We start from the raw sequence: 24,904 nt of genomic DNA, 5'->3' as shown, positions 1-24,904 counted from the left end.
TCAAGTTAATGCTTGCTCCTAAATCACAAAGACAACTTGGGAATTCTATATCTCCCAATTTACACGGAATGGTAAAACATCCGGGATCTTTGAGTTTTGTGGGCAAATTGCTTGACACAATCGAACTGCAATCTTCAGTTAGTGAAATGGATGAAATCCCTTCCCAACTGATTTTCTTTGAAATTAAATCTTTGAGGAATTTTCCATAGTTGGGAATTTGCGTAATTGCATCCATAAACGTCAAATTAATATGCAAATTCTTAAGTTTGTCTAAAAATGTTAAAAGTTGTTTATCATAGTCCTTATTGCGGACTTTGTGTGGAAAAGGTGGTTTGGGTACAAAAGTTTTTGTACTAGAGTCAATCGGTGCATCTTTTTGTTTTAATGTATCTTCTTTGGGTTTTGGTAAATCAGTTCCAGGTAAAGTCGAATTTACGGGCATTTCCGGGCCTAAGTAGTTTTTCCCTGAACGAAGAGTGATAGCCTTAACATGCTCTTTCGGATTTTCTTCCGTATGGCTTGGAAGACTTCCCACTTTGCGGGATGGAATTGATTTAGCGAGTTGTCCAATTTGAATCTCCAAATTATGGATGCTAGATGATTGGTTTTTAATAAGCTGATCGAATTTATTCTTGATCCGTTTAAAACCATCGTCGTGATTACTTATTTTTCCGCTCATCGCATCAATGAATTTGTCGATTTTAGAAGATAAGGTGCTAATCGTATCTCTTGATTGATTTTGATAATTAGTAGTACGATTTTGATTAGCATTAACATTATTATTGTTATTATCTCTCCAGTTAAAGTTAGGATGATTTCTCCATCCAGGATTATATGTATTGGAATAAGGGTTATTAGTTTGGTTTTGCCCTTGGACAAAGTTTACCTGTTCAATTTCACTCATACCTTCGTAATCCACATCCGTTTGGATTGGTTGACCATTAGGATCACACGGTGCCATAAACCTATCAATTTTGTGCGACAAGGCAGAAAATTGGGCTTGCAGCATCGCTACTGGATCAAGATTCACTATACCTTTAACTGATGATGTTGTTGAGGATGATGGTTTCGCTACTGGTACGTGTCCATGTTCCGCGGGCCACATACTGCTGTTGATTGCCATTTCCTCCAAAAGTTCTCTCGCTTGGGTAGATGTTTTCTTCATGAATAACCCTCCTGACATAGCATCCAATGAACCTCTAGTTGTAGGATTTAGTCCATTATAAAATGTTTGCATTAAAAGTTCAGCGGGCAATTGGTGGTGTGGGCATAAACGTTGAAGTTCTTTAAAACGTTCCCAAGCCTCATAAAGAGTTTCATTATCATTTTGAGAAAAAGATGTTAACTCTTTAATGACTCTTGCGGTTTTTGCTAAAGGGAAAAATTTTGATAAAAATGCTTGGGCTAATTGCTCCCAAGTCTCAATTGATGCGGCTGGCATAGAAGTTAACCATTCTTTGGCTCGATCCTTCAAAGTAAAAGGAAAAAGGCGAAGTTTGATTGCTTCCGCAGTCACATTTGTAATTTTAAAAGTGTCACAAATTTCTAAGAAATTTGTCAAATGGGTGTTAGGATTTTCGTTAGGTAACCCGTAAAACGTTACATTATTTTGCAACATATTAAGCAACGCAGGCTTAATTTCAAATTGATTTGCATTGATTTGGGGTCTAACTATACTGTTTGTTACACCGGCCACTCCTGGCCTAGCGTAATCCATAAGTGTGGCCATAACTTCTGGCTCGGTAATTTTAGTTTTTATTGGGGTTTGGTTTTTCTTTTTCTTTTCTTTCTTGTTCTTTTTAAGGGTTCTTTCAATTTCTGGGTCAATAGGATCTGGTGACGTGCCCGAACTTCGAGAACTGCGCATGAACTTGAAATTTCGCACGAACTGAAACTACCTACAAAACAGAATTTGAAAAATAAATATGTTAGTAATTGAAAATAATTAAAAATATAAAAGTTTGAATAAGTATGAATAAACCTAGATTCGTAATAAAACACGAAAAATTTAAAATTTTGTCAAAAATTTTAGCGTTTCCCCGGCAACGGCACCAAAAACTTGTTGAGCGATTTCCGCAAGTGCACGGTATACGCTTGTAGTAATAAAAGATATCAATCTCACAGGGAACGCTTTTTTAACAAAACTTATTTACAATCGGTTAAATTTACTCTTAGGTTTATGATATGGAAAAATCATTTAATCGGTTTTGGTTTTGAAATAGCTAGAATGAGAATTAGATTAGAATATGAAGATGTTAGAAAATATCTGATTAAAAATGAATTTGCAAAACAGGAACGTTTTAGTACTTTAGAAAAGTAAACAGGTATATTTGTTTGCATTAAGCAAAGAAACAACTTTAAACTTTGTACGAATTATAAAGATGAAATAAATGACGGAACCTCTAATTAATTGGCTTTGAACGCGACAAAACCCTTATCCGGGATAATTGCCCTTAACCAAATTAAAACTCTACCGAGATAATAATTTGCCTAAGTGTTCAACAAAGTTTCCTTGTAAAGATTTTGGATTAAATACGTTTTAATGAAAACACCAGCATCAATCCACTTCGGCTCATTTACCAAAGTGCTACATAAGAATCTATCGAATAGAACGGACTTTATTAGATGAAATATAAATTGATACAAGTTTACAGAGAACATGGAGCATTGAATTCTTCGACGGCGTGCAAGTGAACGGGTTGTCAATCCTTTCCTTGGGTTTCGTTCGAGTTTGTCAGGCTCAGGGGCGAATCCTTTACTCAATCTTCTCGCTGAATCTTCGTAATAGAGACTGGGTCGGTCTACTACCAAAATGAAAACTAAACTGGAACAATGTCTAAACGCTACTGAATTTGTTATTAATTTGTAAATAATGTGTGTACATCATATTGCTTTTGAACAGAATCGAAATCTAACTTCTGAATCACTTGATTCGGAATTTCTACATAAATTCTACACTAATCTCTTTTTTCTACACATATCACATTATATTATTCTTCTCTTCAACTCTCCATCAACTCTTTATTTATAGATATTGAAGAGTCTTGATCGAAGTGTCGTGTCCGTTGTGAAGGATCGTGAAGGAATGTCTTTATCCACCCGAATGATCGCGTTCTGTCGAAAACGAAAGTGTGTAACTAGGCTTCTAAATCTCCTGCCGAGAATTATCAAATTCACTACCGAGAATGGGGGAGCATCAATTGTACTTCGGACGAAGGGTAAAATGGCTGAAGGACGCGTGTCGCGATCGTGAAAAGGGGAAGCCGCGGTCGCGGCACGGAGCATTTTTCATTTTTTCGCTCTCGTTCATGTCCTCGACTTGGCGTTATTAATTTTCGTCGTCTTCGACTCCTTTTGTAGGGCTTTTCTTCTATTTTCGAGCTCTTTTTACTCCTATTTGGATTTTACCAAATATTTATGTACCTTGCATGAAAGAAACATATTCGAAAGTAAAAGCTTTCTAAATAGGTATAAATAGCATAAATTCGTAGCAATATTGATGTAATTATTGATGATATTATAGGTATATTTTGGGCTTAACAGGTATAAATAGAAGGTTTGGTACGTTAACTAATATCTCTAAACTAGTCCATAGCCTTCCATTCGGTCTTAACTCAGAAACTAACTTAGGCATTGGAGCGGGTTTGCTGGACTCTGGTCCTGTCTGACCTATATACTATTTTGTAGGCACAAACGCGACATCAAATCAGCAATATAATTTGGACACATGACCAAGTTTAGGTAACAAGTTATTATTAGTGCGGTGAATGTCAACCTCTCGCAAGTCTTCAGCATATTTCAACCACTTTTCATTAGACTCAGCCATTTGAGCAGAAAAGCGTGTGTTGTAATCTGTGGACTCCGCCCAAACAACATAAAGATCCTATCTAAAATGCCAACTTAAGACTCTGCCCTATCGCGTTCCTCTCGGAACCTTTCACTTTGATCTCCTGCCCATCTTAATTGGGCATTCATAGCTGTTAGAGTAGCTTTTATCCTTTTGCATGCACACGAAGCTTCGTTGGCACACGCCCTGTTCCCGGCCTGTGTCTCAGCTGCTTGGACCACGACAAGGTCGACCTTAAGGCAGCTTAAATCGGCATGGCAACTCATTATTGCCTCCTTGGTAGAGGCAATCCATTTCTCCTTTTGCCTTAGGTCATATTGTAGAGCTGCAATTTCCCCTTCCCGAAGAGCAATGACTTCACGAGTTTTCTTCAAACCAATCTCCTCCCAGAGGCTAAAGTAAATTTGATGTCTCGCTTCTAATGGCTCCACTCAACAAAGAGTGTCCTTAAGGCGTTCCCTAACCTCAACACTCAAATATATGGCCTGCACACAAAAGAGAAAAATATAAGAATAATAACTCAGCAAATGGCCCAAAAGCACAACACATGAAAAAATTGGCTAAAATCTGGGATTTCCGGACGTTGTTTAGCTCCATCATTTCTTGATCACTCGTCTGAGCAGACAAATCAGTTTTCACAGGAATCCGTGTCAATTGACATAGCGATTTTGCAACCCGAGGATATTCCAGGCAAGGACCCAAAGGATACCTAGACAACCAACGCTGAACCAAAGCAGTTGAGCCCAGAGGATCGGCAAGATGAAGAATAAAAAACAACTAGAAACACAAAATCTTACACTGTACAAACTAAACTAGACAAACTGATTCATAGCTTCAGGGGTTAAATGGGCCTCAACATAAACAAAAAGAGGCCCTCCATAAAACAACCTAGATAATCCTTCCCCAAGCGAAGGAGCAATAGTAGGATGATAAAGACTGGGAACCAATGCAGCGGGAGAAGTGGGAGGATTGTTACCTTCGAAGGCCAATCCGACCTTTTCTTATAAAGGAATGAAAGCAGCAAAAGCACCTCGTTTAATGCCCAGTTGTGTTTGCATTTGGTAGAGTCCCGCCTTTAGGAGATTGGGCACCATTTAGAGACGATTTCTTCCTCGAAAGATCTTCTCGTCCCATTTCAAGGGAACCGCAGCTCCCTCAGTAGGCTCGGAGGCTGTTTCTTCCAACAAAACGATGCTAGAATTATTTCCCGCCGGCTCAAAAGGCACAAGATCCAAGCCTCCGATAGTAGCACCCACCACATGCTGAGCATCTCCCATCATGCAAATCTTCATATTAGGACGAGGGATGTGTGGCAATTTCACAGAGCCACAAGTCGTTCTTCCTCTTGCGGATCATCATCATTGGAGCACATTTGGGAGTCATTTCCCTCCGTGAGGATACAATTCTTCTCTCCTGCAACATCCACATGTTTAGTATCTCCATCCAAAGGATTAGACATTTCATTCTTATGGAAGGAAACAGTAGAATTAGATTTAAGAGGACCACCATAGGAAATAGAAACGACTGCCAAAGGTTTAGAATTTAAAACAGGGACCCCAACGCAATAGGATGGCTGCACAAAGGATAAAGACGACATCACAAGATGCACCCAGCAACCGTGTAGAATGAAGCAAGAAAAGAAACTAAAATTACCCAAGGAGTTGTTTATAGTGCCCCTCAATAGCTACTAGAGGTGGTGGAAGAGGGGGAGGAAGGAATATCCTGATAAACCCGTCTACCCACAAGACGAGCGTTTTCCTCTACTTCAGCTAAGCGAGCTGTGACCTCGGCCTCCTCATCAGCATGTTTTTTGGCAGCCAACTAATGAGATAGCAAATTTTCCTCACAACACCCATGATAGAAACCTACATGCAGAAATGGAAGAATCGTAACAAAGTGTTCAGATGCCATGACAAATAGGGAGTCGCGACCAAAGAAATTAAGACAAACGAGGGAAAAAACTTATTAGAGTGTCACGAAGAGCAGTTACTCCCAAACAGAAGTCGAAAAAGTTAGAAAGAAGCTTGAAAATGTTGAGAGAAATGGAACGACAGGATAAAACAAAATGATAAGAAGAAGGAAGATAAAGGGAAGAAAAGGAAAGCCAAAAGACCCTAAAGACAACTAAAGCGTCTCTAGCATTAAAATAAGCAATATCATTAAGAGCCGGCAAAACACAAGATCCTTGAACCAACCCCCAGCTGACACATCATCACAACAGAAAAAGGGCACATGATGATCCCGAAAGAATAATGACTTGAGCCAAATAACAAAATGCACTTTTCACAAAAGATTTATTATAGAATATTGGAAAGAATGTCTTAATGACTGGGTGGTGGGGGATATCTGATACCAGACTAAATGATATCACATGTGTGACATCATCGCTATCCTCATTACGGCCTAGGTTCAAAGGATAATAAGGGCCTAAACTCATCCATGATGGCCTCGGCCTTACTTTAACAAGTTTGAAACGGTCGATGTGGCCCAAGCCCAACGAACGACGACCTCTCACAACGCACAAGCCTCTAACATCAACACCTCAAAGGATCTTCTAGAATTCTACGAGATAAATTATTTCTCCCAGGATTCAGAATCCTTGAGGGATACGGAATCTTAAGCTCATAAGGATTCTTAAATAGGTGACAACCTTAAACCTAATCGTGCACTATAAATATACAGGTATAGGCACAAGGTTTGGTACGTTAACTACTATCTATAAACTAGTCCATACCCTTCCATTCGGTCCTAACTCAAAAACTTGAGCATCAGAGCGGGTTTTCCGAACTCCGACCTTGTTTGACCTGCATACTGTTTTGTAGGCACAAATGCGACATCGGATCAGCAACTTAATTTAGGCACATGACCAAGTTCAGATAATAAATTATCATATGTAATACAATTTAAAAGTCTAGTAAATTATGTCATTTAAGTTGAATTATAAAATATATACTCTAATATTTTATTATATTTACATATAATGTTAATAATAATTATTTAGTTTTAAAAAAACTATATATTTTATATTTTTAAATTTTTTTAAAAACAATATTTTTAAATTGTTATACGTATTGAATTAGATTATATTTTTAATGTATAATTTGATATTTTTAAAAATTATTAATTAATATTCTATAAATAGTTTTATTAGTAGATTTTTTTATAATAATGTTAATATTTTATCATTTTAAAAAATAAAACATTTTATTATATTACGATGTTAAATGTGAATTAAAATATCGTTTTTTAATTGGATTCTATGATAGTTAAACTCTGGTTGAATATTTAATCTTTCTCTTTTTGTCTTTTCTGATTTTGTTATGATCCGATTTTGAACCATGTTATAAATAATGGGCTTGTTTGGTTTTTCTTTATAAATGTTTTTTTAGATCAAATACATGAATATGATAATTAAGTACAAAATTACAACTAATTATGATTTTACATCATAATTTAAAAATTATAGACTCCAATTCATAAATCATAAACGCTAAAAAATATAATATAAATTTCTAATTTATAAATTTTAATCTTCAAAATATATTAAAAATTTTAATAGTTTGATATAATTCAAAATCATTAATGGACGTAATTGTAAATAGTTTTTTTAAAATGATTTTATATGTATTTATTTATTTATTTTTTTTTTAATATGCAGAAGGAAGCTGATAAATTTGTGAGTTATGAGATGAGGATTATCCCAAAATATCTTCATAGTCTATAATCCCAATGTCACAGCCGAAATCCCACCCCACCATATCCACACGCAACCATCTTCCCCTCCGTGTACCCAAATAAACCCAATCGCACCCACATCCACTGACCAAATTTCCAAAACCCCAAAACATTTATAACAACAGAAATCATGGAGATTTCATCTGTAACTCTATCCCTATCTAGAACCCCACATGCTCTCCCCTTCTCTTCTTCTCATTCATCTTTCTTCAACAGTGCAATTCTTTTGAATACAAACAAGAAATTCAGCAATAACGCTCTGGTTCTACCTAAAACAAGATGCAGAACTAGAAAGGGTCTCACTTGTAATGCTTTGTTTGGTCTTGGAGTGCCTGAATTGGTTGTGATTGCTGGAGTGGCTGCTTTGGTTTTTGGCCCCAAGAAACTCCCTGAAGTTGGGAAGAGTATTGGCAAGACAGTCAAGAGTTTCCAGCAGGTTAGTTGTTTCATTTGCAGTTGCATGATACTAAGTCTTCAATTTTATCTTTGGTCGTGCTATGATTTGAGGTTTCTGCGTAGAAGCGAAGGATTAGACCTTGTTTAAATCAGACCAAATTGTAGTTTTAGGTTTATTAATTCTATTCATTTCTTGATTTGTAGGGCTATGCTGCTTAGGTTTTCCAGAGGAATTAGGGATTTTGATATTTATTGTGCAATGCTTCCAGCATGTTGATTTCGATTTGAATAGGATTTTCTCTGATTTCTCAAATGGTCGCATTAATACTTGATTCATTGAAGTTTTCTGGTTTGTGACTCAATTCAAATAGTGCTTACAGTTAAATGTGGCTAAAGCATATATTCAATGGTTTGAAATAATAATATTGACTCAATAAAACAAAGACTATACCCTAAGGCAGTATACATACCATCCCCATAGCGGAATTGAAACCCAACAACTGAAGTTTTTATCAGTATATGTGCTTTCTATCCCTTTTAGCTTTCAAGCGTTAAATCAATGGCCATGCTGTGCTGGCTGATGCTTGAATTCCATCTTGCATTGGGAATCTTTACCTATTGTGAAAGGCAAACACTATGTTAAGCCACTGAAATTTTAAGTGCGGTTTGTGCTATTAAGCACTTCAACTTCAACCTTGTTCTATTAAGCCTCTGGTTGGAAGCTATTGAACCCATTCTAACAGAAGTAAAGCTTATGACCTATAAAAGGCGCGTGATAGAGCTGGAAAATAAAAACTATATAAACAATTAGACTCAATAGGTTTCAACTATGAACTGAGGGTTTATTAGCACAAACACATAAAGCGTAAGGGCATGTATAAAACAAAGTTGAAGTTGTGGTACTCAGTAGTACAAAGTACAAACATGTAATCTTCAAGGGCTTAAAATTGCATTTTGCCTTAATGAAATTATGAGAGATGTTTTGGAGTATTTTCTTCTAGGCTGAATAAAAACTTTCGGTTGAATGGTTCTCTTAGAATTCAAATCTAAGCCCCTCACTATGCTGCTTTCTTTCGAGCTCCTTGCTTTGCTGCTCACTTAATTTATGTACAAAAGTGATTTTCTTCAATTACTGTGGTGTCCCCTTCCTCAGGAAGGAGAAAGAAAGTTCAATAAGATTTTGTTATTGGTTTCTAAATTTATCTGCTGACCCATCTTAAATCAATATGCCACTTCCAGATTAACAATTTTTCTGCAATCCCAGAAACCTTCTCATACATGACTGTTATTTACAGCATTTTTCTAGGCCATTAGATAGGTAAATGATGTTTGCATTGAGGACTGTACTGCAGTAGTGAGGTTTCTAGGCTGTAAACTCTAAGCAGGAAGCTTCCAGGAAGCACTATGCCTGCTAACAGAATCAGAGGGGAAAACTATATTTTTTCCCTGGACTTGGTTGAATATTGACTTTTAACCTCTGAACTTTGATTTGGTGAAATTTAACCCCTATACTGTTATTTTGTTGAAATGCATATCTTATGGACGGAATATATACGATTGGATTCATGGAAATGCACTCTTTAATGGACTGAACTTTGATATATATATTTTTTTCAATTCTAAATGCGGAGTTCATGGTGCATCAAGCATAACAATTTCATCCATTAAGGAGTATATTTTAACCATAGTTGTTAAATCGAGATTTGACTCGTGAGTCGTGACTCGAAATCCTCATTTTGTGAATCGGGACTCATGAATCGTAAGATTATGATCAAATTCAAGATATTATAAATATATATATATATATATTAACCATGTTTAACTTTAAATATTAGTCTAAAAATGCAATTTTAATGTCAAAACAGAAATTATATCAAGTTATCAACTAATTGAGTGTCTTTTTTCCAATATGATATTTGATGATGATAATATATGTTGACTGTTGAGACTTGATGCCTCTTCAAGTTGATGCTTTGTTTTCTGTTTTTGTTTGTGTAATGGAGAGTAGGAGGAATTTTTGTTTGTGAAAGAAACAGAGAAAGAAGAGAGTTGGCGGAAGGGAATGGTCTGAAAGAAACAGAGAAAGAAGAGAGTCTGCAAAGTAATAGAATTTGTAGAGTCCCGGTCTCCTAGTTGCAAAGTAATAGAATTTGTAGAGTCTCCTAGTTTTCTTCAATTTCTTATTAATTAGGCCAGATTCGTTTTTTACTCCATTAAAAAAAAACAATTGTGCATGTTAACATGAATCGCCAGAATCGGTGGACTGGGCCGATTCACCACCATTTAGGTATGATTTCGAGTCATACCATAGATACTACTCGAAATCATATGGAATCGACTCGACTCGTACGATTCTAACCACCGTGATTTTAACAAAATTGAAGTTCAAGGGCCCAATCTAATCAAACCAATGTTCAGAGGCTGAAAGTCAAAATGTGGCCAAGTACAGGACCAAAAATATTGTTTTCTGGAATTAGTGGAGAGAAGGATTAGAGTTTTTTAGTTTCTGGTTGAACACTGGTAGAAAAAGGAAACTTTTAGAATTTATTCCACATATCAATCCATAATGAGAGGGCGAGCCTTGGCGCGACGGTAAACGTTGTTGTCGTGTGACCAAGAGGTCACGGGTTCAAGTCTTAGGAGCGGCCTCTTGCCAAATAAATTGGTAGGGGAAGGCTTGCTCCCAGTACACCCTTGTGGTGGGACCCCTCCCCGGACCCTCGCTCAGCGGGGACGCGTAGTGCACCGGGCTGCCCTTTATCAATCCATAATGATGCAAAATATCTCGTGATAGAGGAACTGTGGTCTCCACAGAGAGGCAATAGGAAGTGATTGCTGTCAGGTTTCGTTCCTTGTTTCAGGAAACAGAGAAACTATATACATTTGCAACTCCTTAGAAGTAATGAAAAGTTTAGTCTTCGATCTGTTCTTGGAAGCACTGTATAACTTTTGTATGGCAAATTTACACTCCTCTTTATCCATTGTGTCTTAAATTAAATGCTCTCTTTTCTGAACACTGGCATGACAATGGAGAGCGCTAGACACGTATTCATGTTGATATATTGTAAGAATCATCAAATTGCAATTATTCTGGCTTTTAGCCGTTTTCCAAAATTGGTATGTTATTATACAATGGACTGATAGTTGGTCTGAGTCATTTCATGTTACAGAGATTTGACTTTATATGCATTTGAAGATATCAGTAATCTTGTAGTCTGCAGTGTAATTTTTATGAACCTCAAATGGTAATCATGTGAACTTATGTTATGCCAAGAAAATGTAACCATGGAAATGGATTTCTGTTGTTGCTTCCCTCTAGGGAGAAATTTCTGTTAGTTTCTTTCTCTATGCTTATTTCTGATACTATATCCTGCTAATAAGTGCTCTGAATTCTGAAACTCAAGCAATGCCTGCTATTGATATTGAAATTCGTTGAAAATATGCAGGCTGCAAAAGAATTCGAGTCGGAACTTAAAAAAGAACCAGACGCCTTATCAGAAAGTTCAGAAGAAAATCCTGCAGCAGTGAGCGAGGAGAAGAAACAAGATGTTGAAGTATCAAACTCAAAGGAGAGTGTATGAGGTTGTAGAAATATGTAGTTTAGAAATTTTTTCCAACTACGCATGAATGTGTTGAGATTATATTGCTTGCTTCCATTGTATATCAATGGAAACTTGCTATTTGAAATGGTAAAAGTTGCTTTCATTGTAGATCAATAGTAGAAATTAGCTGATTTTTCTTTCGAAATAAATTTTAACTAAACACTTCTATTTTACTTTTTGGAAATTAAAAACAAAAAGGAGCCCCGAAAAGAAGAACCAAACGAGCATTAAGAGTTCATTAAAGTTAAACAAAGGGAACACTTAAGGTCCATTTGTTTTACCTACCGCTATTTGGTGTTTGAAAAAACTGTTTTTCTAAAAAAATATGGATTTTCTACTTTTGTAAAAACTACTTTTCAAGTGTAAAAGGCAGACAGTAGGTTACTAACTAAAAACCTAAAACTCGAGTATGAAAAGGAGCAATCAAACACCTTTTAAGTTTCTATTAAGAACAATTATGCGTGCTTATAGGGGTACCCAAAGTTTGATTAAACAAATAGATACATAATTTATTATTTTCCCAATAAAGTAAAAATTATCAGAAAAAAAAGAATCAAACTAATTGAAACTAAATTGGTTTAGAAGTTTTTGAAAGAATAAATTCAAGATTAGAACAATTTGATGTTAGATTTGATTGTTTGACTCAAATTATAAACTCCACAAAGAATAAGGTCTTTTTGCAAGCAAGTAGTTGTAAAATATTCAATTGAAATTAATCAAACAATTTGTTATAATGACATACTTTTAACATAAACCCAATTATAAGCATACCATAAAGGAAAAAAATAGTATATTCTTCTTTTGAGGTAATAAATAATTTATAATAGCTTAAAATAATAATGATTTGTTAATTAATCGAATAAACTAGGGGTCTCACTGACTCAACTTTCCACAGGAATAAGGAATTTAATTTAATTGTAAATTAATAATTGACACTAATTTGTTTTTTAAAAGAAAGGAGGTTGATGTATAAATAATTACAAATTTAAAATTCAAAAGAATTGAAGGGAAAAAGTTGGTAAGAGAGAAACTTTTAATTGCTAAATAATATAAAATTGGATAAATGAGGATATCAATTTTGTCACTTATCAATCCCACTACTTGTATTCAAACATTAAAAAAAAAATTAAACTTTTCTTTTTTATTATTTCCTTTAGATAAGTCATGCTAACATCATATGCAATATGACATTTGCAATTAGGAGAGGAAGACATTTTTTAGGCTCTCATCTTTTTAATTTTTCAATTACTAATTCACCTCTTAATCCATTGTAGTTGCACATATTTTGAAGAATAAAAATTTAACTTTCTCTGTTAATAAAATAAAACCGCGCTCATTTCATCTAAATTCATGGCACATTTGTTTTACATACTGGACCTGTTTGTTTTACCTACTGTTTACTGTTACTGTTTGCTGTTACGGTTTACTGTTTGCTGGTTGCTGTTGGAAAATGCTGTTTTTCCAAAAATCAGAGATTCTCTGCTTTTGTAAAAGGTTTCTTTTCAGATGTAAAAGGCAAACAGGAGGTCACTAACCAAACACTTAATGCTGTTTTTCAACTGTAAAAGGCAAACAGGAGAAACCTAACCAAACACCTAAAACTCTGCCTTTTAAAATGAAAAGGCAAACAGGAGGTGAAAAGTAGGTAAACAAACACCCCGATTGTTGTTATTGTTTGCTTTTTGTTATTGGAAAATGTTGCTTTTATAAAATGTTGCTTTTCAGGTGTAAAATATAAATAAAAACTCTCTAACCAAATGTCTAAAACTCTCATTTTTAAAATAAAAATACAAACATTAGCATGAAAAGTAACAACCAAACACCCCCTTAAAATCTATATCTAACACTTATATATAAAAATTATAAAAACATTATTTCGATATGCTTCATTGTAGATAAAACAAATAACAATATTTTAAACTAAATGTTTACAACAATCAAAAGCTTAGCGTCTGGTTGTTTTACCTGCTGTTTTTGTTTTCTGTTACGGTTTGCTGTTTGAAAATGCTGTTTTTTCAAAAAAGCAGAATCTCCTACTTTTATAAAAAGCTACTTTTTAGCTACAGAATACAATCAGGAAGTGTCTAACCAAACACCTAAACTCTCATTTTTAAAGTAAAAAAACAAATAAGAGATTGAAAAGCAGCAACCAAACACCCCTTAGTATATCAAATTAAAAAATTTAGGTACATCTGTCAATAAAAAAAAATCTAAACAATCATAGACTTAAAAACACTTCTTTTTCCTTTGCAAAAATGTTTGTGAGTCATCTTTATCCATCGCAATCACTTAAGGATAGTAATGATGTCATTTGCTTGAGATTATGTGATTCATTTTTCATCCTTCTGTCTATAATCATTTAAAAGGAAAAACCTTTGCCTCCAGGGTCAATTTTGAGGGTATACAAATAACAAAGACACTCTAAAAGTTTTTATTAATACTTTATGTTATTAATAGACAAAAAAAAAAAAACTATTTTTACTTTATTTTCTATAATTAAATTTTAAAATATTACATTATTTTTTTATTAGTCCTTAAGTTTTGTACCGAGCACTCGAAATTTCAAACTGGTACTGCATTATTTTGATATTGGATAGGCTATGTTTGGTTGCTCCTTTTCAGGCTCCTTTTGCCTTTTCACTTGAAAATGGAGAGTTTTAGGTGTTTGGTTAGTGACTTTTACAATTAAAAAAGCAGCATTAGATGTTTGGTTAGTGGTCTCATGTTTGTCTTTTACACCCGAAAAGCAGCCTTTTACAAAAGCAGAGAATCTATGCTTTTTGGAAAAACAGCTTTTTCTAACAGCAAACAACAAACCGTAACAGCAACAGCAACAGCAAACAACAACAGCAAACCGTAACAGTAAACAGAAAATAGCAACAACAAACAGTAAGTAAAACAAACGGAGCCTATAAAAGAAAATAGACATCTTTAAAGTTTAATGATAAGAAAATGATAAAAGCCTAATCAATGATTAATGTATTATCATATACAATACAAACACAAACACTATCACTTTCCCTTTATTTGCTGTGAGGATTAGAACGAGTTTAATTTGCCAAAAACAATTGATTTCCCTTTTCTAGAGATTACATTGTCGTTATAACTTATAAGTATATATATTGTGGTCGTGGCTTCAATTATTTGGAGTTAAAGCATAAATTGGATTTTGGCTCAAAGGTTACTTTTTAAAAGAAAATCATTTATTTATGGGACAATTATAAAACTAGCACCTTTTAAGGGGTTAGTTTTCATTTCTAACACACTTTCAAAATCTCACCAAAACTAACACATTTTACTAACTAACTTCCAACTTTGCCCTCATCTCTAACACTCCGCTCCCGCTCTTCAACATTCGAACTTCCATCACTCTAACCTAACACCCCTCTATTCCTCTCTCTAACTTTCCGGCGATTCTGTACATTTCATCCGGCGAATCTCTGTTACTTGGAGTTGACATGGCGAGAACACAAAGCTCAGACAACGAATCGAACTCAGAAGGAAGAACGAAAAAGAGGGTAAATAACTGGACTTTACATTTGCGTTTCTATCTTCTATTGGATGTACATTTGTTGTGTTTGAGAAGGAACATTTCGTCTCGTTTCGTTTCGTTTACTGCTTCTGGTGTTAGGGTTTTTCCTGGGTTCGTCTGGTGTTAGGAAGTCATTCGTCGATGTGTATGTTCATCGGCAACCTAATTGTAGATAGTACATAGTCATAGACAGCCTAATGGCCGATAGAACATCCATATCGTCGATCATTTTGCCGATAGAACAGTCATGTCGACGTTATATTGCCGATAGAACAGTCATGTCGACGTTATATTACCGATAGAACATTCATATCGACGTTATATTGCCGATAGAACATTCATCTCGACGAACTATTACTGATAACTCTCTTATTCTAGCATACGCTAGCTCATTCTAGCTCAACGTTATAATTAGCTTGATTGTATGTTCCCTGATGATATGTCTACAACATTTTTCAGCATGATCGTGTAGACAAGAGGAAGAGAGATGAGCATGGCTCTCCTTCGAAGAAGAAAGCCAAGAAGAAATCTGCATATAAATACAAAAAAGCATTTGGAACGGAAAGCGTCATCACGGTTAGGTGTAACCTACAAGCAGCAGAACAGATTAATTTGACTTTCACTCTTCTTCGAATGTCACTCTTCTTCGAATATCACTCTATAGTCTGTTGAGATTCCCCATGCATATTACAGTTCCTTCATCTATAAATAGACTCATTACCTGTTCATACTTTATTATTCATTCTAGTAAACTCTTCAGTTCTCAAGTTTATCCAAAAACAATGACAGCGACACCACCGGGATCACCACAGTCGCCACCACCACCACCACCACCACCTCATCCTCTGCCCGAGTTCGAAGAACTCATGGCTGCTTTCATCCTCTCGTTCCGTGATGGAGACACGGACGAAATCGTGAGGTTCATGAGGGGCATGGCACACACCATGTCTTGGGCTGCAGAAGAAATGTCTGACCTTCTGGAGTCAGTCATGGCCCAAAACAGGCGGCTGAGGAGGACAGTAAGGCGCCTCAAGAGGGACTTGGAGAAGTCCAAGAAGGACTACGCTGAGACGTTAATGGGTCCTGAGTACCAATAATTGTGTTTTTTTAATGTTTACGTACTTATATTAGTTGTTCTGTGTTTGTTTCTTTTTTTTTTGTTATTGTTTTGTGTTTTTATATTATGTTTTACTGTGTTTTTTTATGTTTTATGTATTTTTTCCTTATTTTATTATATAAAAATATGGTTCTTATATATGTTTTATGTGCTTTGTGTTTGAATTTTATGATTTAGAATGGAAAAGGGACATAAAACACATATCGACATACAGAGATGTGCTATGTGCTTTGTCGATCACACATCTCTGTATGTCGATATGCATCTTGTATCGACAAATATCGACACTGAAGGAAATTAGGGCTAAGGTATAGCAGTGGAAATATAAATTTTTTAGCCTATTTCCTTTTAACCATAGGATCCGTTAATCGTTATTTCATATAAAGAGGGATAAGAAGGAATACCTTTCGATGAACAATCTACCGTTGTTAAAGAAGCGCCCACAATTCTTCTCCGAGATTCCAACCACAAAGTTTAACACGGAGAGGTTAAGATGAAATCAACCCTTATGAGATGCAACCAAAATAGATTGCCTCTAATTAACCAACACAAGATCAAAGAGAAAGAGGGATGAATAAGATTAATCAATCGATGGAATGCCGTATGAATTCTTGTCCACGAACTAGGGGATGGGAATTCTTTTTCTCTCACTGAATAGCAATTTCGAAAATCACTAAAGGGGGAGGGATTAGGCTTGGTCGAAATTCACATGGGAGGGGGTATATATAGTTGCTTGAATCTAAACCCTAGTTAGATAGGAATAGGTTACTTAATAGGAATCCAATTCGGAAAAGGATTCCTAATTATTATCTCACTATATATCTAATATATTTAGGATAATAATAAATAACCTAATTGGATAATAATAGGAGTATATTAATCCAATTAAAACTCCTAATTTAATTATCTCTTAATTAATTTAATTCATAATCCTAATCAAATTAGGATTAATGGAATAAAATCAATTCCTTATCTCTATATACAAATTTCGCCCCCCTCCATATATTTGGGCCTTACTGGGCTCAATTGGGCTTCCATCTATTAATCATATCCATCTCTCTTTTGGTTCCAAGTCTTATGTGTGATCCATTAGGTTCTTACTACTTCTGGCCGTATGCAACTATTAAATTAATTTCTTCAAGAATTATATTTAATCATTGCATAACGGAATGATGTACTGAGTATGTTATTGGCAAGTCTGTAATCATTCCCCCATAGTCCGTTAAGAAGACATGTTGATTCTGTCGTTAACCCTTCCGTATTAGTTACGGTATAATACGATCCTTTATCAACTACATCCTTGAACTGAATCTTATGACTATGGGTAATGTCAAGTCACATATAGCGAGACGTTCGTTTTACTTGTTCTTGGCCGAGTCAACTCAAAAAGATAGGTTAAGTGAAATCTGTATTTCTACTCTTAAGCTATCACCTTGCAAGGGTTTAGAGTCGAGTCTTCCACAAGCGATCCTTGGATGTATCTCCCATTAATCGGGAGTGATAAATGCTCAATCCAATGTATAACTACCCTGACATTACTTCCTGTGACACCCAACCTTTGCAGTTCACACCCCAGAGTCATCTCTGTTAAGGATCGTGGGACCGCAGGATCAAAGTCTCACATTCAGTAATTCAGGATGACCAATTAACATTCTTTTGAGTCTGAGGATTAGTTATACCTAGTAATACCAATGAGATGAACAGTTGACAAGGATGAATCTACCCATCCTGTTATCTCAAATCGGATCCCCAATCCTAATGAACAACGTTTCACCGGATCTATGTAACTGTCCAGATATCTATATATATGAAGCTTGTGAGATCAGCTTTCTGTCGGACAGAAGACATTGTTACATACAAGTCTCAACCGTGATATATCAATCCTAAACATATCACTTGACTTGGGGTGGTTTTAAGTTTATTAGTTTATTATAAAGTTTTGTCTCACTTCATGCTTGTATGAACACTTTATAATCACTTTAAACAAACTTACGGATTTCCTTTTATTAGACTTTATTCAGTGCTTAAAATGGATTGCCTTTATATAGTTATAAAACATATATCTCATTAAAACAAATGATATAAAGAACAATTCATTTACAATAAGTTTGTATCCCGCAACAATTGACTATAGGACACTAAACCCCAACAGACACTGTCGGTAAAATCGCAGATTGAAGTTCCAAATCAGCATCTTCTTACAACAATGTCACTCATTTTAGGGTTTCGCACGAACAGTAATAGCATGAATAGACGACATCAACGATATACATTAGGTTTTAGAGAAACAAAATGATACATCAACCATGAATAGGACGAAGCTTTAAATGTTGTAAATAAATGAAAAACTTACTTGATTGTGTATAAAATCTTGAAGCACACACTGTGGGTTGGATTGATTGTTGATCGTTGCCTGTAAATTGATCTCGTTCTTTAGAGAGAGAGAGACACAGAGAGAGAGAGAGAGAGAGCGGGACGAAAAGGGAAAAATGGGGGGAAGACAACGTTATAAAAAGGTTAGAGATGAGGGTAAGGTTGGAATTTAGTTAATGAAATGTGTTAGTTTTGGTGAGATTTTGAAAGTGTGTTAGAAATAAAAACTAACCCCTTAAAAGGTACTAGTTTTGTAATTGTCCCTTTATTTATATATGAATTTTACATTTAATTTTAATAAAAGAATTTGCCTCCTACAAACTTACAATAAAGCACTTCAATTGAACTTAAATTTTCAGCCTCTACTCAAATATATCTGGTATTCAATTATTGTCAAGTTTAAGAATAAGATGGTTTAAATTCTAACATGAAATGAAGAGATGAAGAATTGCATTGAAGGAAGAAAGATTACAGATAATAAGAAAAAGAAAAGAATAAAAAGTTCACATACCTTCATATATGGAGGGAAAGGAGAGAGAAAATATGTATAAAGGGGAGTCAAATGTAAGAAACGCTGGTCAAATGTCACAGTGGTTACCAATATTAAAAAATACAAAATTCATTAGTCTTAACGCTAAGAATTAAAGTACAGTGGTCATAACGTTTAAAAAAAAAATTCAGTAGTCATAAGTGTAATTTACCCCAATTATAGCTTGATAAAGGAAAGTTAAATACAATATAAAACAGAACCAAGTTAATTTTTAGGAAAAATTATGAAATTGGGTAAAATGGGAGATCCATTTATATATTTAGCTCATTTACTCAACCTATTACATATCTAGACTATATTTTTATGACTTTTCAAAAATACCCTTCATATATATAAAACACTTAGAAATTTCATAGTCTTTTTCTTTCTCCTTCCGTCTGACTTCGCATATATGACTTTTACTTCGCAATATGCTAATTAGCATAATGACTTTTACTTCGCAAATACATAATATGCTAATTCACATACTTCGCAAAGACTTTTTATCCTTTACCTATGCTTCCTCTTCTTCTTCTCTCTCTCTCTCTCCAAGATCAAAATCAGAGTTTCCCCCATGGCCTCCTTCTCCCTTCCATTTCTGAAACTTCAGCCGCCTCTTTAGTGCCGTCTCCGCCTTTTCTCCTCCTTTTCTTTCGTTTCCTTCCATGGCTGCCGATATTCTTCTTTCCTCCGACGATAATAACGGCGACGACAGTGAACCACGTCCGCCTCTATTGGTATGCTCTCCTCCTTCGACTTTCTCTTCCTTTTTCTTTGAGTTTTTTTTGTCTCGTTTGGATTTAAAATCCAAACCTTCTTTCTTTTCGGTTTCTATTCCATCATCCTCTCTTATTTAAGTTTTCAGATTCAGAACAATCAAGATCATTGGTCGGCGATGAGTGAATCCGGCGGCTTTTCCTCCATGTATGATGATCAATGGTGGACAAAATCTTTCCCGTGGATTTCGGCGGACATTGTAGTTGCGATGGGTGGTGGAAGAAAGTCATAAAAATAAAGTCTAGATATGTAATAGGTTGAGTAAATGGGTTAAATATGTAAATGGACCTTCCATTTGATCCAGTTTTGTAATGTTTCCTAATTTTTATTTTTATCATCTATGAAAAAGAGTTTTGTTTTATAAAGGGTTAAAGTGCAACCTTAACATTTTGGATCAGGAGAAATTTTACTCCTAATGTTTAAAATGGTGCAATTTTATCTCTAACTTTATAGCCAAAAGCGATTTTACCCCTAACGTTGATAATTTGGATTAATTTCATATATTATTATAAAATACATATATTTTTGTTCCTTATTTTACACCAATTGAATATCAATTCATTCTAAAAAAAAATTTCATGTTTTTTACAATTTAATAAAAGAATTGGAGATTAATATTTATAAATTCGATGAATTTTTTGTTTTTTTTTGTCTAATTCGTACAAAAGATATTATATTTTTTTTCACATCCCAACATATGTTTGTGATTTGTTACTGATAAAATGACATACGTGTGAAGTGTAGATGACAAAGTTCATGACCGAGAACCTGTTTAATGAATTATTTCTCAAATTGAATCAATTTATCAACGTCAGGGGTAAAATTACTATTAGCTTCCAATGTTAGAGATAAAATTACACCATTTAAACGTTAAGAGTATTTTTACACTATAACCCTTTTATAAATTCCATTACATGAACTCAAACCTTGCTTTTATGTAGTTTTATTTGAAGTGAAAATATTAGTTCAAATTAAGAATAAAATCTTACTATTGTTTAAGTTAAGAAAACGTCTAAATTTCCCAAAAAGAAAATGTTATGGATAAACCGTATATAATTGTATAGAATTAAAAGAGAAGTGGGATATGAACAATAAAATGCAATCAATTTTTGAATTTTTAGATACCAATTATATTCTTATAATTTTGACACATTTACCACTTATCTACTCCAAAACGACACAGTTTCCTTGGACGGAAGAAATGTAATAGAAATGGGATAAATTATACCTATGGCCATTGAACTTTATCCATTTTAACATTATGCCATTGAACTTCAAATCTTAACGATATGACCACTAAACTTTAGACTTTTTAAAATCGGTGGCCACTCAATTTTAACTAACTCCTTAAAATGAAAATATTCAAGAATTAAAGTTATTCAAAACAACATTTACTATGAAACCATGTTTTTTATTTTTCAAAATCACATTTTTTGAGCTTTCTCTCCAAAAATTTACTTTCTCTTTTCTAACCAAACAACACATAAATGACCTCAAAACGAAAATTTTCAAGAATTAAAGTTCCTTAAAATATCATTAACTCTTCGAATTTTTTATTTTGAGGCCGTCAACGGTTGTTTTGAGGTGTTGAGTGGCCACCGGTGTTAAAAAATATAAAGTTCAGTGGTCATACTGTTAAGAATTGAAGTTCAGTGGCCACAATATTAAAATGGTAAAGTTCAGTGGCCATGAGTGTAATTTACCCAACATAAATGAATGGAGACTGCTGCAGTGGATGGGACGCCCAAATATTAATGAGAGACACATATTAATTAATTATTACTACCTCTGTTTCATATTACATGTATTTCTAGAGATTCTTTTTGAATTCATATTACATGTCATTTTATATGATCAGGACATGTTAAGTCATCTTTTTTTCTGCTATAAAACACGAGTTTACGGAAATTAATTAGAATAATGGACTTATTATAGAATAAATAAATATTGGAATCAATAAATAAAGGGCAACATCTTTTTTCTAATATCCTTAATTTCTATACAACTCTCTAAAAAGACATGTAATATGAAACGGAGGGAGTAATATTTTTTAAAGAATTATTTAATGTAATTTTTCTTTGTTTAATGTAAGTGCATTTCGCACAACCTTTTAAAAAAAATTACCATTTAATATTGCATAACGACAAATACCACGTGAGTTTGCCTTACTGAAGGAGGGTCAATCACGTGAGTCTTTTTTTTTTCTCTGCTATTTTTTTTTAATTTTATTTTTCCAATTTAGCCATTTTTTCTTTAACAAAAGTAGATAAATAATTGATCACATCTAGAAAATGTATAAAATTATGTCTTATAATAAATTTAAACCTTTTAAAGTATTCAAATAAATACAGACTTTATAAATTTTGCATCATTCAAGGTTGAGGATGAATAAGCATAACGATCCAACAAGGGATTTAAGCACAGATGATATTGATTTGTCTTTGTCAAATTTGTTTTGATTGAATCAATTGGATTAAAATAAGTGTACAATGAGTTAAAGATGAGATGAAAATGATTGATTGCTTTCCAATTTAACTTGGTCAAACTATGGTGTAAAATTAATTTATCTCTATTTGTTATTTAAAATTTGAAGTTACCCACTCTCTCGCCATATTACGAAATAAGAATTATGTTTGTAGCTTAAAAAGGTTTCCAAAACATCATCTCATATTGTGCATAATACTTTTAAAATGTCTTCAAATGGAACTATATGTTAGGTTTGATGATAACTTTTTACAACTATTATATTTAGCCATCAAATAATTCTTTAAATTATGTTATGTTATTATATTTTTTTTATTTTTTTTATTCTAAGTGTAAATTATCCCTTTCAAATATCCGAAGCAATGCGAGGGAATCGTCCTAGTACTATTGAAAAGAAAACACTAGAGAGATTATGAGGTGTTTGGTTGCTCCTTTTCAGGTTCTTTTTGCCTTTTCACTTCAGAATGGAGGGTTTTAGGTGTTTGGTTAGTGACATCATGTTTGCTTTTTACATCTGAAAAATAGCCTTGGGTGTTTGGTTAGTGATCTCCTATTTGTCTTTTACATCCGAAAAGCAGCATTTAACAAAAGCATAGAATCCCAGCTTTTTGGAAAAGCGGTCTTTTCCAACAGCAATAGCAAACTGTAACAGCAAACAACAACAACAAACATGTCTAAAATTCGCATTTTACATTCTAAACTAAAAACCGTTGGATTATTTTTCCAAAAAACAAAAACAGGAAGAAAACAAAGTCAAGTTGAATTTGAGTTGAGACAGGGTATGTAAGTAAGCGCGTAGCGGAAACCATTTTCCAAGAGATAACCATTGGAAACATTTAAAAATAGCTTAATATATCATCAGATCCTTGTACTTGTTCATGTTATGCGATTAACTTAGGCAACTACCAAACAATCCTAAATGAAACATCTCTAACTCTAAATTTAGGGAGCAATGACAAATGGAAGGATAATTGATTGAGTTAATTACACATAGATATCTTGTGGTTTCGCCGATTTATAAATGTATACCTATTGTATTTTTTTTTTCAAATGCAACTATGTGGTCTACAAAATTTTACATTTAGGTTCATTTTATCAGAATTTGACCAATAACGACCTCGAAATAAAAACTTTCAAGAGTTAAATGATATTTTAAGCAATTTTAATTCTTCAACTTTTTAGATTTGATGTCATTTAGGTGTTATTTTTTATGAGAGAGAAAATTTCAAAAATAATGATTTTGAAAAATTAAAAGTATTATTCCATAGTAATTATAATACTAAATAACTTTAATTTTTGAAAATTTTCGTTTTGAGATCGTTTCCGATCAAATTTGATAAAGTAAAAAAATATAAAATTTTACAAACCGGTCAAATTACGTTTATAAAGAAAAATATCACATGTATTCATTTGAAAATTCATATAACCACACTGTATCTACTTATCATTAATAGGGCTGTAAATGAACAGAGCCACTCATGAGCAGCTCGGTGATCAGCTCGATAAAAGCTCGGCTCGACTCGGCTCGATTTGTAAACGAGCCGCTCGTGAACACGATTTACTGGCTCGGTTCGTAAACGAGCCAAGCTTGAGCAGGCCAAAGCTCGGCTCGAAAGCTCGCGAGCAAGCTCGATTAGAACATTTATGAACAAATTTTAGTTTTGTAGAAAACTATATAGTTTTGTGTTAGTTCACAAATATTTAAACTTAATATTATTTCATTTGCTATTAGATGAGTTCATTCACAAACATAATAAATGAGTAATAGACGAACTATTTGTAAGCATCTTGTTTATTTATTCACAAACTTTGCTTGTAAGCTTGTTTATGTACACAATTAAAGAGTTATTTGCGAGTAAACTTCACAAATATAATTAACAATTTACTCACAAACAATTCATGGTTAGATAATTTTTTTAATAAACCAAGTCCAAAAGAGGATTTTGGGCTCGAAACAAGCTCGAAGCTCGGTTCAAGCTCGTTGATCAAGCCAAAGCTCGGCTCGGGCTCGGCTCGTTAATTTTAGAGCAAGCTCAGCTCGGGCTCGAGCTCGTTACTTTTATAGCGAGCAGAGCTTGAACAGACCAAAGCTCGGCTCGGCTCGGCTCGATTACAGCCCTAATCATTAACCCTAATTGATATAATAAGGGGTGTTTAGTTGCTGCTTTTCGATCTCATGTTTGTCTTTTCATTTTGAAAATGAGAGTTTTAGGTGTTTGGTTGCTGCTTTTCGACTTCCTGTTTGTCTTTTCATTTTGAAAATGAGAGTTTTAGGTGTTTGATTAAATACCTCATGTAGTAGCTTTTTATAAAAGCAGGGAATCACTGCTTTTTGGAACAACAGACTTTTCAAACAACAAATCATAACAGAAAACAGCAAACATGTTTACAACAAACAGTAGATAAACAACCGAACTTAAGACTTTAAAAAGAGAAACTTTTGCCATCCTATTCCTTTCCTTGCCTTCCTTGACCTCTCACCTCTCCTTTTTAACCAAATATCAACACAGAG

The 24,904-nt window shown here is 34.1% G+C and overlaps 1 protein-coding gene and 1 non-coding gene across 2 annotated transcripts; both read left to right on the top strand.

Moving 5' to 3' along the window:
- The first annotated feature begins 1,253 nt into the window (after positions 1-1,253).
- On the top strand, positions 1,254-1,360 carry LOC136207615 (small nucleolar RNA R71). The gene has a single exon (XR_010676747.1). It is a non-coding gene; the product is annotated as a small nucleolar RNA R71 (small nucleolar RNA).
- A 6,209-nt stretch (positions 1,361-7,569) lies between these two features.
- Positions 7,570-11,688, top strand: LOC136206594 (sec-independent protein translocase protein TATA, chloroplastic). The gene is made up of 2 exons (XM_065997708.1): positions 7,570-8,018; positions 11,425-11,688. The coding sequence occupies exons 1-2, from the start codon at positions 7,713-7,715 to the stop codon at positions 11,557-11,559; spliced, it is 441 nt and encodes a 146-aa protein (XP_065853780.1). The 5' UTR covers positions 7,570-7,712; the 3' UTR covers positions 11,560-11,688.
- The last annotated feature ends 13,216 nt before the right edge of the window (positions 11,689-24,904 follow it).

This window comes from Euphorbia lathyris, chromosome 9 (genome assembly GCF_963576675.1).
Source record: "Euphorbia lathyris chromosome 9, ddEupLath1.1, whole genome shotgun sequence".
NCBI classification, from domain to species: domain Eukaryota; kingdom Viridiplantae; phylum Streptophyta; class Magnoliopsida; order Malpighiales; family Euphorbiaceae; genus Euphorbia; species Euphorbia lathyris.
This window is presented reverse-complemented; position numbering and strand designations above follow the sequence as displayed.